This window comes from Nothoprocta perdicaria, unplaced genomic scaffold (assembly GCF_003342845.1).
Source record: "Nothoprocta perdicaria isolate Ctin4 unplaced genomic scaffold, notPer1 scaffold_95, whole genome shotgun sequence".
NCBI lineage: Eukaryota > Metazoa > Chordata > Aves > Tinamiformes > Tinamidae > Nothoprocta > Nothoprocta perdicaria.
Window position 1 is genome coordinate 625,834 of NW_020456254.1, and position 14,823 is coordinate 640,656.

A 14,823-nucleotide genomic window follows, 5' to 3' on the forward strand; every position below is an offset into this window, starting at 1 on the left:
TGCCTTTGTTCCCAGAAACAGTCTCTCTCAGCTGCAGCCAGGTTACAGGCGAAGTTTATTAGAGAAAAGTGAGTGTTGTGCCTCTCTGTGTAACTGAGAATATATTGCTTTATATTTGGAGGATTTATCTGCAGTGTACGGCGTTCCTCGGAGTCCTTACCTTTAGGGAAAGCCTTAGGAATAACGCCTTAATGCCTAGTTTTGTTATGAAAATGAACTTTAGCTATCTTATGAATTGTTTATCTTAAGGCTGCACAATCGGTTTGATTATAAAAGTCTAGTGTTATTCAAAAGACTGAAGAATCTCAAGTGACTAGATGAATATTGAAAAGATATGAGGGACCTTCTCCCTTTCAGACTCGGTTCCACTCTTGTGCCCCTTTCTTATATGAAGAAGAAAGAAGAATGTAATTGTATTGGAAGCTATTATGGTGGTACAGAAGAAGCAATTATTATATGTATACAAAAAGTTCATTAAAATATTTCCATGTGTAACCACCCATCATGCCAGGCCTGTATTATCACACTGTATTTCCATCACATTCCCCACAAGCAACTTAGTTAACAGTTAAGACCAGCAATAGCATGAGGAAATCGAAGCAGAAGACCATTTCTCATCCCTTCGTGAATGGAGACTGACATGAAAAACAGGGCTCCAAAAAGTAATAAAACTTTGGGAAATGTCAACCAGTGAAGAGAGTAACACGGATAAAAGCTACATGGAGGTCACACCTGCAGAGCAATGTGGGCTACTATAGGGCAGAGATGGAAAAATGCTAAATTCTCTTCTTTTGAAATGTGAAAGAGTAGAGGCAGAACAGCTTTATAATCGCTAACAGCCACATTGCTGCACAAGAAACTAAAGACAGTTATGAAATAGGTGTGCAACCGTATTGCAGAGCCCTTGAGGTTGCACGTTTATTAATCAAAGATAAATCAGAATTACGATAGCACCAAAGCTTTCAAGGCAGCTTCACCTGTAATGGAAGACCTTGCAGCAAAGCGGTTCCCTCTCTGTTGTTTATCTCTAGCTGTTTTGCAATTACAGCTTTAATGATAAAGCACAAGGCCTTTCCCAGCTCTTCCAAGCGATGTAATCACTGCAGCAAGAAGATAAACAGGAGCCCACTTTCGAATTAGCATTTTAGCAGAGTTCAGCACGTATCTTCTATATTTTTTGTGTGTTTATAGAAATAAATGCAGAGAAACTGCAGTTCTCTAGTCCCACAATATGTACACCAGGTGGTGTACAAAAGCTTTCTGCTAGTGCTTCCTTGGTTGGTACTTTTTTTATTTTTTTATTATTATTATTTTCCAGAAGAAATCAACTAATAGGGAGGAAGAGGCAAGTCAGCTTGATATGCCTGTGAAGCTACAAGCAGCTTTTTAGCCTTTTCATCTATCTTTGGGCAGACAATGGGATAACTTTTTAGGTGAGTTTTATACATGTAACTTGGAGGCTGAATGTTCTGGATCCTGCTCGTAGTTCCCAATCTTCATCTACAGGAAAGAGTTCGGATCCCTCTGCAATCTACTCCCAATTCCTCTGCAATTGCTCACTGTGAACCTCCTCTTCTGGCAGTAACTCTAGCCTGGATTATCCACTGAAGTGAAATCCCATGGAAGTTAACAGCAAAACCCCCTTGGCAGAGCATTGGACACAGCTCTGTTCTCAACAATACTTTAATATTCAGTCAGCAAAGATTAGAGCTGTGTGACGGGATCTACTCCACATTAACGCAGGTGTAAGTGGAGGACTGGACCTTATGCTGGAGGCATCCATAGAATCATAGAATGCCCCAGGTTGGAAGGGACCTCAGAGGTCATCGAGTCCAACCCCCCTGCACATGCAGGATCACCTAGAGCACGTGGCACAGGGCTGCATCCAAGCGGGTTTTAAAGATCTCCAAAGAAGGAGACTCCACAACCTCTTTGGGCAGCCTGTTCCAGTGCTTTGTTACCCTCACAGTGAAGAAATGCTTCCTTAAGTTCCTGTGGAACTTCCGATGCTTCAGTTTGAAGCCATTTCCTCTAGTCCTATCGCTGTCCACCACTGAAAAGAGGCCGCCCCCTCCTCCTCACTGCCTCCCTTGAGGTATTTATACACGCTGATCAGGTCCCCCCTCAGCCTCCTCTTCTCCAGGCTGAACAGGCCCAGCTCCCTCAGCCTTTGTTCATATGGTAGATGTTCCAGGCCCCTGATCATCCTGGTAGCCCTGCGCTGGACTCTCTCCAGCAGCTCCACATCCCTCTTGTACTGGGGAGCCCAGAACTGGACACAGTACTCCAGATGTGGCCTCACCAGGGCTGAGTAGAGGGGGATGATCACTTCCCTCGACCTGCTGGAGACGCTTTTCTTAATGCACCCCAGGATCCCGTTGGCCTTCTTGGCCACCAGGGCACACTGCTGCCTCATGGTCAACTTGTCGTCCACCATGACACCCAGGTCCCTCTCTGTGGGGCTGCTCTCCAGCAGGTCCATGTCCTTCCTGATTGCTCTACAGCCATCCTCAAAACAGTGATAATGATGAGAGCAGCCTGTGTTTTCCTATGCGGTGAAAAAGGGTGTTTCCCTTTGCCAGTAGTGACTGCCAATACTGAACAGGCAAATATTGGGTAATCCCTATGACTGTACTGATGTTCTGGCACTTCTGTGTTTGGAAAGCAGACAAGTCAGAATCTGAGCAGAATAATTTCCAATAGCTGCTATAAGGAGGGAAAAAAAAAGCAACTTACTTACAAATTACTTTTGATAACAAATGATATAAAGTCAGGAACTCAACAGGTGAGAATGTGAGAGCATTTTTTTACAACACCTTCCAACCTTCTATTCACTTTAGTTTTAAAAGCAGGAACTGGCCTTCATCTTTGGGGCACATTTTCACCAAGACATCCCAAGAAAGACACATTTTCTACTATTCATCATTCTCCCCTTTCCCTGATTATCTGCCTTTTTATAAACAATTCCTCTCCCCATATTTCATATCTTCATATAATCCTCACCTGGCAAACTTCTGATTAAATGTTTTTTCATCTTTATTGTGGGAGAATTTGGCAAGCCATTGTTGATCCTCCTAATGTGGATGTGTTTGCTTGCCATGCACAACTCAAAGATCTAGGTAGCCACTATTCAACAGCACTGACAGATCAAGAACACACTTTGCCCTCCAGAATATTTTCTCCGCTTCTAGCAGCTCGTGGTTAATGGACTTTATGAGCAGAGATGCTCATATTTAAAACATTTTGCTTCTACTCTTCATTCAAACCCTTTTTCAATCCTTGCAACCAACATCCTGCTGTAGGTTGCAGGCTTAAGAATGTGTGGTAGAAAACTAAAACTGTAATTATTTTTTACTATTACGTAAATGGAGTGTCATCATCTATGGCCATTTCATGCCTAAGGAAAAGAACAAGATTAGGCTTAATTATATTCAGATTTCCAAAAATCATATAGGCTCTGCAGGTTTGAATACTGGTGATTCAGTAGACTCCTTCTTTCCCCGTGAGTCATAAAAAACATTGCCTTAGTGTGAGGATATTGCTGAACGCATCAGTCTTAGCACTGAATAAATACTCGAAGTATTCAGCACTTTGAGACTTCAAAAAATAACTAACCAACCTGGGAATGGATCTGCTTTCCTCAAGCTACTGCCCGTCCTGCATATCTTAAATGATCTTAATTGTCACTTCTTGTCCTTGGCTGACACACATATTTGCTGTTTGCTATTTGCTGATTGCTCTGCTTCGTCCGTGAGGAAGCTGCTCAAAATTACACTTAGAGACAAATTATGATGTTCATGTAGACCTCACTCCACACTCCATTCTAGGACTTGGACGCTGGCTGTAATTACTGAGTCGACTGAACAAGCCAAGCGCTTCAGAAACCTGTCATTAAGATCACCTGAAAACACAGCTGATGTTTTCATACAATAGCTACTTGAGTGTAGCTGTTAGATGTGTTACCAACTTTGTTCTGGACAAAAAAAAATAAAAGAAGAAATAAAAACACCTAACTGCCTAACTGAGAGGGACTCCTCCTCTTCCATCCAGTTTCTGCTGGTGTTTCAGTCACACCCTTAACGTTTCTAGCTGAGCAAGATGAACCTATGGAGGAACATATGCATTATACATGATTCAGCGCCAGCTTAACACGATGCAAATGGAGGGTGTCCTTGTTATGATGTGCTCTGCCCTTCCATCACTACGCTGGCCGTGCATGCTAGTTTGGGGCTTAGTTTTGTTAATGAAAAAATGTTTTCCCTGGAGAAGAGAAGGTTGAGAGGGGATCTGATTAATATACCTGAAGGGTGAATGTAGAGATGAAGGGGCCAATCTCTTCTCAGTGGTGGCCAGTGACAGGACAAAGGGCAATGGGTATAAGTTGAAATACAGAAACCTCCATCTCCATGTGAGGAAGAACTTCTTCACTGTGAGAGTGACAGAGCCCTGGAACAGGCTGCCCAGGGAGGCTGTGGAGTCTCCTTCTCTGGAGGTCTCCAAACCAGCCTGGATGCCGCCCTGTGCCCCGTGCTCTGGGTGTCCCTGCTAGAGCAAGGGGGTGGACTAGATGATCTCTAGAGGTCCCTTCCAACCCTAATGATTCTGTGATTCTTTGATAAACGTGAGCTTGATATACATGATATACGTGAATCAGCCACTTTTCACTGGCTGGTTCAGGTGGTCATGCTCAGCTGCACTTTGAGCTCAAGGCTTCACCACTCCGGTCCTAAGTCAACTTTCCATGTAGCAAATAAACCGAGGTCACTGCATCCTCAGCCTGGTTAATCCGCAATCCAGACAAGCTGTGCACAGAAAACAGCGCTGATTTCAGCACAGAGCTTGCAGACAAATCACTACAAACTCAGCGTTCATTTTAGGATCTTCAAGGAATTATCAACATTTTAATGACTACTCATGATCACCAATTTTTCTTTAGGAAAGAATAAAGAAGACACAGAGCAAAAGATAGAAGAAAAAAGCAAAGCAACACTACTTTGGCAGGAACAGAAGCCGCATATCCAGTATAATTTGACACAAGTTAAGAAGTAAACCGAGAAAAGTATATTTAAACCAACTTTGGATTGTCCCCTTTTCAGTCTTCTCAAGAGACTTAACAGTTATTGGCATTATCATAGGGACTAAATGAGGGAAAGAAATTGGAAACGAGTTTGAAACAGCTACAGCTTAGGTAAGCTAAAAAAAAAAGAAAAGCAAGAAAAAACTGTAGTTAACAGCAGAGTAAGTCACTAGAAAGACAGTGACAGTAGCTGCTTATTAAGGTTAGCCGTATTTTCTCTTATTCCTTAGCTACATATGGGGCTGTGATCTTAGGAAGGTGGTAAGTTACGTATGCTAGAACTAATGAAGCAGATTTTGTTCGTTTTGTCCTCTTGACCAACTGAGCCAGTGGATCTGTTGGAAAGAGTAGCCTGGGAAAGGGCAGAGCTGGTCACCTCCCAATGTGCTACCCTGTAAAACAGAAAAGAAGACGGGAGAAATAAGCAGTATTTTGATTGCTGGCAACAAACCTATGTAAAAGTCTTGAACTAAGAATTTGGCACCTCATTGCAAATTTCCCAAAAGCCTAGCTTAATGAACTAGGGTGGATTAGCTCACAATGGTCCTAAACATTTCACTCTGTTTAGTTTTTCTCTAGGTGGGAAATAAGTCTGCAGCACTTTTGTTAAACACCATTACCTCGAGTTTAGGTTCAGATTGTTTTTCTAATGCTTGGTTGAAGCAGGAGACCTTCTCTCTGAACCATTTCTTCAGGGCAAAGAGCCATTATCCTACCACCAGGCAGAAACATTCTCTGTTGTCACTGCACTGCTAACAGCCTTTCTTATATATATTGAAAAGCAGCCTTTTAAAAAGACCAAGTAAACTTGCTTGATGGCCAATATTACATAAAGTTTTGCTTTTAATGGTTTTTCAGCTGTTTTGCATCTGTTACCAGAGAATGTTTTATTGCAAAAGCAGTGACACCCTCCGCTGCTTGAGAGAGTTGAAGTCGAGCTGTATTTGCAAAATCACTCTCTCCTGGCCCTTCTTCTCTTTATTTCCCTATGAAAGATACCGATGGACATTTTTTTACAACTTTAACATGAAAAAGCAGCAGCCGTTATCTCTATGGAAATCTAGATATGTTATCCAGATAGTAACATTAAAAACATGCCAATATTTCTTACAATGTTTATTGTACTGTTATCTCAAACATCAGTGGAATTATTAGATATCTACAAATTTTATTGCTAGTCTACTCCGAGACATTCACAGCAGTTATTTTAACTCTTTACAGAAATCACGTATTTTTCATTCAACTGAATTTTTCATGAATGAATCCTTTGGAACAACCCTTTTTTGTACCCCTCATTGAGACAGTTTGCTGAAGAGTATTTCTTAACATTAAAGCAAAATGTTAATGACCTCCCTCTGCAAATTAAATTGTGGACTTCAACCACGGGCTTAAAAATTGTGCAAAAGTATAAAATTAACTTTTCACTTGTGGAAAAAAAGTCCTTGGATGGTTAGTCATTTCTGACTGGCCGACAATGCAAATATCAGATGTTCAGGATGAACTTTCTTTTCCCCTGTGAATGCAAAAGACTCAGTTCTATCAGATCCAGGTACAGAAGCAGAAGTAGAAAGGGATACAGTTTTCCCCAACTTCATAGGAGCTTCTCTGCCACTTGGCAAAGTTTTCAGTAATATCCCAAGCAACAGGACAAATTCTGCTTGAACTGGCACTAAAATCAAGGAAATAACCTATAGAATTTTGCTCAGAAAGATTTGGCTAAATCTTTTGGCAAAAACAATTTAAAGCATTTGGAAATGCAGTGCTGGTGGCATAAAGAAGAGTGTGAAATGCCACGTGCTACCCACACACTCATCACTAGCACGAATAAATGCAGTATCCAGAGAAAAGACCAGACTCAAAGGAGGAACTTATTCCCATGGGTATTCCCATGAGGATTTCATGCCGTTGCGTTATTACTACAGCCTGTTTGCATACAAGAAGCAGGAAAAACACTGTGGAGAAATAGGATTAGTAGCAGAATACTAATGTGTAAATTGCTAGGAAGGCTTGTGAGATATATGTATGTATTTATAGACTGTATTTATATAGTTAGTAAGTTAATATCAAGCGAGGGAATGGAATTAGCACCATTTTTAGCCAGCTTTCATAAAGAAAGCATTCAACACGCTGCCATGTCTGAAAACTGCTGTCCTATATACCCCAAAACCTGAACACCTTTAAAACCTGATCAGTTTTAATGGGAATTTATAGCTGAATAGAGATCACAAAGCTGTACACAAGGTGGCTGAGTTCTGAGTACGGTCAGGGAAGCTCTACTCTACATGAAAGCAGAGAGGAAAAAGACTCTTACGTGCTTTTTATAGTTTCTAGTTATGCTTGAGTGAAGGAAATATATAGAATGTGCTTAGAAGAATCTATTAAAAAAAAAAAAAAAAAAGAGGATCTTTGAAATGGGGAGACTTGAGGGTTAACAGGAGTGAGCCAAGCCCTCCAAACAGCCTGTGGATCCCTGAGTGGTTCTCCGGTAGCTCTCCTGACTGCAGCAGCCCTATCCCTCCCTCTGGAATCACTGTCACTCACGCGCACCCCCGGCAGGGATGGGAGGCAGGTTGGGGAAGTGCCGTGGCTGGGATCCAACGCACAAACCTGTTTACTTTGATCAGGATCGCGTCCTCATCCTGCTCCACTGGCTGGTTGCACGGAGGGACGCAGGGGCTGGCAGGAGCAATAACAGGCAAGAGAGGCAGGGCTGGCCACCCTGTCAATACATGGTGAAACACGGTGCAAAGTTCAGTATATACATACTATAATGCAGACAAAATGCTAGGAAGAAGGGCTATGACAAGGGGAAGTGGGCGAGCAGTTGGCTGCGCTGTGATGAAAAACAGCTTAAAACAGAGAGGTTTGGTGAATACCAAACGTGGTAAACTTAAAACACGGTGAATATCGCTTACCATGAGTGATATTTTGCACCCGGATTAGTGTCTATGACCCCAGTGAACCTAAACATGAAGCCAGCTAACAGTCAGCATGAAGAGGACCACAGTTTGCCCCAGTGAGGTTGAAACTAAATTATTCCTATTTGTGTGTTAAAGGGAAGAATAAACAGCTGAACCTTGAAGAAATAGGGAACAAGAATTAGCTGCAAATTCTTCTAATAAAAAAAAATCCCTCATATAATGAAGTTTTTAATGATAAAGTACATTTTATTCTGTCCCCATAAAGCACTTGTGAAGCAAGCAAACCTGAAGACTGTGAAGTCCAGCTGCCCAGAAGCTGAGCTAGGCTCTGGTCTACACCATAGGCCAGATGCAGAGTCCAATCTCACTCCTCTTGTCACAACATTTGTATTAACCTCTCTATCAACAAAGGCTCAATTACCTATCACCAATCTCTTCAGTCATAAACCCTAATTATAACCTGTTGACATGGGTGAAGATTTTAGGTGACACCTGCTGCAGTCACCCGGAAAGGGTTTTGTGATGTATCTATCAACACACGAACACACGTTGAATTATGCACTTGCCACCTGCAGAACAGTTTCGTTCAGACACCTTTATCTAACATTAATGATGGCTTTGGAAATATCTGCATCAGGGTAAACCTGATCCTCAACACCCAAAGACAGATGTGTGAAGAAGTGTCTCGTTTTTTCAAAAGCAGCAAGTACCAGGTCCCACTGAAACCGATGGAAGTTGAGCACCTTGTAAACAAAAATATTGCTCCACGTTCAATTGCAAACATGTATTTATAGGGCATGAGAGCCTTTTATAGTAAATATTCTTTTATGTGGCCGGGCCATACGCACTGCCCTTATTTTTGCTAATTTTATTTACGCCTTCGCACTGGCTGTTTGCTGTAAAAGGCCACCAAGGGCAGCAGGAATTAGGCCTCCTTGTCTGGCACGCACAAGGTGACAAATATTTACCCTATTGGACAGTTGGCTCCACCCGGGGCTGAACAAACAAAAACAACCGCTCCGGGCATTGCAGGGAGTGACGCGGTACAAGGACAGAGATTCCCACGTCCAAACACAGGCAACCACCCACCCACAACACAGCCAGAACCTGCAGGGGTTTTTAATTGTGAAAAAAAATAGAGGCGAGTTCTCTTCTGCCCTATTTTTCCAACCGAGATTCCTACAGTGAACCTGGGAAGATTAAACGCATATTCAATTGAACAGATGACAACGCTGGCTGATAAAAGATCTGTAGTATCTGAGATAGGCCACAATTTTTTCCCTAGGTGTTGTGTATTCTCCAAGCGGGACATCATTCTTTACTCCTGATATCTGCTCCCACTTGCAGGAGGAGGGACATCAGATACTAGCGAGTTACACCTAGGAGATTAAAGCCTGTTTGCCCTGTGATCCTTCTGCAATCCCCATTTCTGAACGTCTGCAAGAGGTGAAGACACCAACTCCATCCCTGCAGATGTCCCAAGTGTGCGGTGCTGTGAGGCAACCCGCAAAGCATCCCACCAAGCAGCACAACCTGGGCCACCCAGCTCCTATCACCCATTGCTGCCCTCTGACTTCAGAGCTCGGGCTCATCCCACTTCATTCCACAGAAATTTGCAGAAAACAAGTATCTGACTTGTGTACTATTCTTAGTGGCACCTGGAAAACCAGTAAAATATCAGAACAGCCATATAAGGTCCAGTCCCCTGTTACAACGATACCAAGAGCCATACATCGGCATACAACTAACACAATATAGTATACCAGTTTATTACTGGTAAGTACCTCTGATTATTGCATCTCATTATTACACGCAAAGTGGGTCTTTGTATGAGTTTAAAATAAAAAAAGGCTTTTATTTTAAGTAACTTTTTCCAGTATATCTGACCTTCAGCAGTGACCCAGCTAATGCTCTGGGCAAAGTTGTGGGCTCCCCATTCGCTGCACTTTGCTTGGCAATTTGAAAACACCCCTGAGCAGCAGTTGTTGCTACCCACGTATGGTGAATTAAGAGAAGTGCTGCAATCACTGATGTGCCAATGTTGAGGGGTTTTTTTTTGCAGAAAAGCAGCAATGTTTATCTCACTGTGTATGGTGCAAAATGGGAGCCACTTTTTCCTACCACAACAAGATCTTCCTGACTGCACTGGGAGCTTTACACTGTACATTTTGGCAGTGCCCTGTTCAAAACCAAGATGTTTTTCTGCCTATGTGATGAGAGAAAAAATATTGAAGTGCATCTTTTGTACTCAAAAGAGAGATGAGCTCCATATATTTGCACTCTTGTGGATGAGGCACGTGCAGTACTCAGGCACCTCCTCTGCCTTCTTTCAAGAAGTCCTATAAGACAGTCTATAGTTGTCTTAAAAGTACTTTTTTTAAAAAAGCAGTATGGATAGGACCATTCCATATGAAAATCTCTAGATGGAAGCGACAGCCCTACAGCAATTGGCCATAATGCTCCCAAGTTTAAGGGACGTAAGGACGTAAAGATACAGGCAGAATCGGGATATGGAGCCTCCTCTTGGCAGGCACAGCTCTGCTATTTACAGCAACTGCTCCAGAGAGACAAGGGAGAGGGGCAGAGCAAGGAAGAGCTCATCTAATGTAGCTAGTTAATGAGACCCTGAGGCTGCAGCGAGCTTCCCTGGGCTGCTCCAGACCTTTTCCTGGCATACAGAGAGCCCCTGGGAAAGAGAGGATGCTCTAAGGTCCCTTCTTCTCCTGTGAATCTACTCCTCTTCAGCTGAGGAGTTCCTGGCACAGGAGACATCACTACATGTTTCCTCGGCCGTGGCAAGATGAAATCTAAAGCCCCACAAGTGCTGGGGGATTTTTCCTCTGTGGTAGCCTCATGACTGCCCCTACAAACCAGCTTAGGAACTCCTGAAGCATAGAGAAGTGAGAAGGTCACTGTCAGGAGGGGACAGAAAGTGCTGGAATTGTGCACACAGTTTACCTGTAACCCTCTGCAGGAATTTTCTTTGACTCTACAGGAGAATGACTGGGTCCCAAGTCACAAAACGAATGACAAACCTACAAGCTCCCAAGCAACAGCTGATGTGTTTGGACATACATCCCAGAGGAGCCCATTATTACACGAGGATCAGTGATAGAAATGTTTTCTTCTCCATATAAATAATGGTTTTCAAGGAAAAAAAGTAGTATATAAAATACAATGTTCCTTCTGTTTTAACTATTGTGCATCTGTAATTTATTTCACCCGTGCTTCAGACTCTCATGGCTTAGACTACTACTATAAAAAGTGGCTGTGCCTTCTGACTGATTACTCATTTATAGCTGGGAACATTAGTTTCAAAAAAACCCACCCTTAGACTTCTCTGCTTTTACGGAAACACTGCTTCTAATGATTTTTTTTTAAGGATCTAGGAGGAGGTAGCATATATGAACGTATAAATGTAAGTACAGTAACACAATTACAACAATTTTTAACAACATCTGGATAGAACTGTTTGCATCACTGAGTTACACTGCTCATACCGCCTCATAAAACCACTGAGGTCATCAAAAACCTGTTTTTTTCAACAATAATATAACCAGCAAATAGTAATTTTTCATGATGCAGGTTAGTCCTAATCAACAGCTTGAATATCAAGTACAAACGCAGTGAGCTCACCGCTTAAATAAATAAATATTGAGATCGTGATGGATAAAGCTGAGTCCCAGCCATGGCCACTGCCCTTGTGTCGGGACAGAGGTTCAGTGACACTGAGTCAGTGCCCACAGCTGGACGTGGGAGGGCGAGTAGCTAATTACATGATAGTTAATTACCATGTAATCACAGCCAACCACGCTAAAGATAGCTGGCAAAGATGAAATTTAGTCTGGCAAAGTGTTAGCAGTATCAAAAGGTGTCCAGGGCTATTGTAGCTAAGTTGGCAACAGGTATCAAACAATGTATGTCACTAAATCCCTTTATGGGGAAGCGGGAGATTAAGGTTGAGCTTGTGAGCCCAGCACGGCTCCATTTCTATGTATCAATAGGAGAAAGTCTTAAGGTGAATAAAATTCCAGAAAGTCTCCAGTGAAGCAGAAGAAAAGCAGCTTTAGGGATAACACAGGTTGAGTTCAGCAGCAGCAAACTGATTATTTCTTGGATTCTCCATCACTGTCTTCTGAGATTGTATCAGCAATTAACTCTTTTTTTTTTTTTGATCCAATGTAAATGGGAGAAAAAATAAAATGTTTAAACATCCCACCTGCCTCTTAAGCTCCCTGCTTAAAAGATCCATGAAATAATCTGTGGTGACAACACCGTTGTCAGATTTCAAAACGTCACAGTTTAGTACAGAAAGCATGAAAGAATAGATGAATTAATTTATTTATGGAGCGCTGCTGAGACCTTACAGAAATCTGCTGTCTTTGCTACTGAATGAGACAAAAATAACTGTCATTAATCTTAGAAGGACACATGAGCACTTCTTCCCAGAAATAACTGTAAGGTGTAAAATTTCATGCATTAATCACAGCACACAGAGACCTACCCTTTTTTAGGTTTCTACAGGGAAATGCAAAGCATTCTGACTTTTAAAGCAATAAAACCATAAAGAGACATTTAACCTTTATTTTATGCATTATTATATATTAAAAAAAAATATGTTAGGGCCAATTTCTCAAGTAGTACAGATTCGTTTTGTTTCCAGTGGTTTTAGTGAAGCTACAGCAAGTTACTCCATCTCAGAAGTTGGTCTCTGCTGTCTGAAATAAGTCTGGAAGAAAACAGGGCACTGCCATGTGCCATTACAAATATGAAAAAAAAAGAAATATAATAAGTAATAAAAAGATGCTGCAAGAAAGAGGAAAGGAAACATACCCATAAGGAAAAGAAAATACATGATAAACGATGCTTAATAATTCGTTCTGGGGAAGGAAGGTAGCAGACACAGCACGAGGGAACGTGAACTCTGCCCAGACATGGAAAATAAGACTCAAGGAAAAATATTTCAATACAGAAATAAATCTTTTCAAATAAAGTAGAGATGTAACACAAGGAAGGATGAATTATATTTGTTTTCCAGAAGCAAACTCCCCCTCAAAAAAAACATTTCTTATGAAGATGGGTCATTTTATCTCAGATCTGCAGTCCTGTTGATAATATCTCAGAGTGATTCAATGTGAAGGAAAATTTCCCAGGGAATGAGTTCGAGCCCTTATTTAGAGTTGCCTAAAGTGCTGCTTAGCAGCCCGGGGACACAGATAAATTGCCCGTGTCAACTCAAGCCTTGTACACAGTTGCCATGAAGAGAAGCCCTACGTCCACGTGTGATTTCCTGGAAGAAATCAAATGTGTCTGCAGAGGAGCTCATAAAATGCTGACAATATATTAAGACTGTTTCCCCTGCATACTGTTCTCCCTGTTAACTTGAACAGAGTCTACTGGGTCAGAACAAGAAAAGGAGGGAAAGGAGTGGTTTAATGTAAAGTGATGAATGGTTTAATGGGAAGTGCAAGGCTGCGTTGCGACGCGAGCAGCTCACGGGACCTAGAAATGAAACTATCTGCGTAGACATAAGGATGCCTGGTGAAGCAGGAAGGAGGAAAACGCTCCCAAGCCGAAAACCAGCAACTCTATTAACTGGCACTGCAGCATTTTATTGTCCTGATACAGAGGCAGAATTTGGGTTGTTCCGTGATGCTGTGACAAAGCCAAACCAGCAGTGTTTACTCAGAGGAGAGCTCTTCGGCCAACTCCTTGGCCAACGTTATGATCGGTCTATAGAAAAAATAAAGAAAAAATGGGGGAGATTTTTGCAAAGACAGGCTGGAAGCTTCTGGTAATGATATTTTTATGTTAAGGGAGACGGGAAAAAAAATAAAATTAAGCTGCACTTTAAAAACAAACTGAATATGCACTTAATATACCTAAAATTCAAATTATCAGGAATTTCTGAGCTAAAGACATGACCAGACCAATATAGCACTGACACACTGACCAGCACAATGCCTTAAAATCTGACAGAAGACTGCAGTTTTAGCAAATCAAACTAAAACCAGAAGCTTGCAGAAGACAAGCAGGGATAACCTAATCCTAGATGAACTTCACTCTTCATATAGATAATATAGAGAGGGCCCAACTCTTTCCTTACATGTTATTGACTTTTATTACATCAATGCAGCAATGAAATCCAGCTTGGATCATCATGCTACCCCTCATGGTTGAAGGCCAGCAGGTGAATGAAGATGCTTAAATCCTTGGTGTTTTCTTGGGAAACCAATGGGTCTTACATTCACTGTACACTAGCGTTTCTCCTATAGTGGCAAAAAAACCCAATTCAGTTCTTCTTACTGCAACAAAACACTTTTCTGAGGTCTCCTGGAGAACCAGGATCTTCAAAACAAAGCCTAGCATCTGGGTGCCGCTAACTAGACAACTTTTGAGGCTATACTTTATTGCACAAGCACTGTCACCTCCACCCCTCAAAGTTTCCAGACGCTCCTAGGGCTCCGAGGGGCATCCCAGTGCATTTCAGCACCATGCTGAGACCAGGCACACGGTGACCCAGATTTCAGCAGTGACGCAAACCGCGGGGGTCACCAGTGTGCGGGGCCATGAGTCAGCAGCTCAGGCCCTTTCACAGGGGCTGGATTTGGCACTGGCCTCTTCCCAGGCTCAGGAGCAGCGCTGACCGCCTACCCTCCAGTACCAGCCTGGGCGGCCACCACTTTAGCTCCTGCTTCGAGCAGATGGCACCACCCCAAGAGACACTCTAGGGGGACATTCCTGAGGGCGACCTAGCCGGGAAAGGCCAGGGAAGCCCACACTCTCCTCAGGGCGCCCCCGTTACAAACGGCCGTTGGCGACGGC

General features: G+C 42.4%; 1 protein-coding gene across 1 annotated transcript in view; it reads left to right on the forward strand.

Annotated features, from left to right (window-relative positions):
* Positions 1–8,025: 8,025 nt before the first annotated feature.
* The window catches only part of INSIG1 (insulin induced gene 1), a 15,939-nt gene continuing 9,141 nt past the window's right edge, over positions 8,026–14,823 (forward strand). The window contains exon 1 of the mRNA XM_026052997.1: positions 8,026–8,093. Coding sequence (XP_025908782.1) covers positions 8,026–8,093 — 68 coding nt within the window. The remainder of the gene's footprint in view (positions 8,094–14,823) is intronic.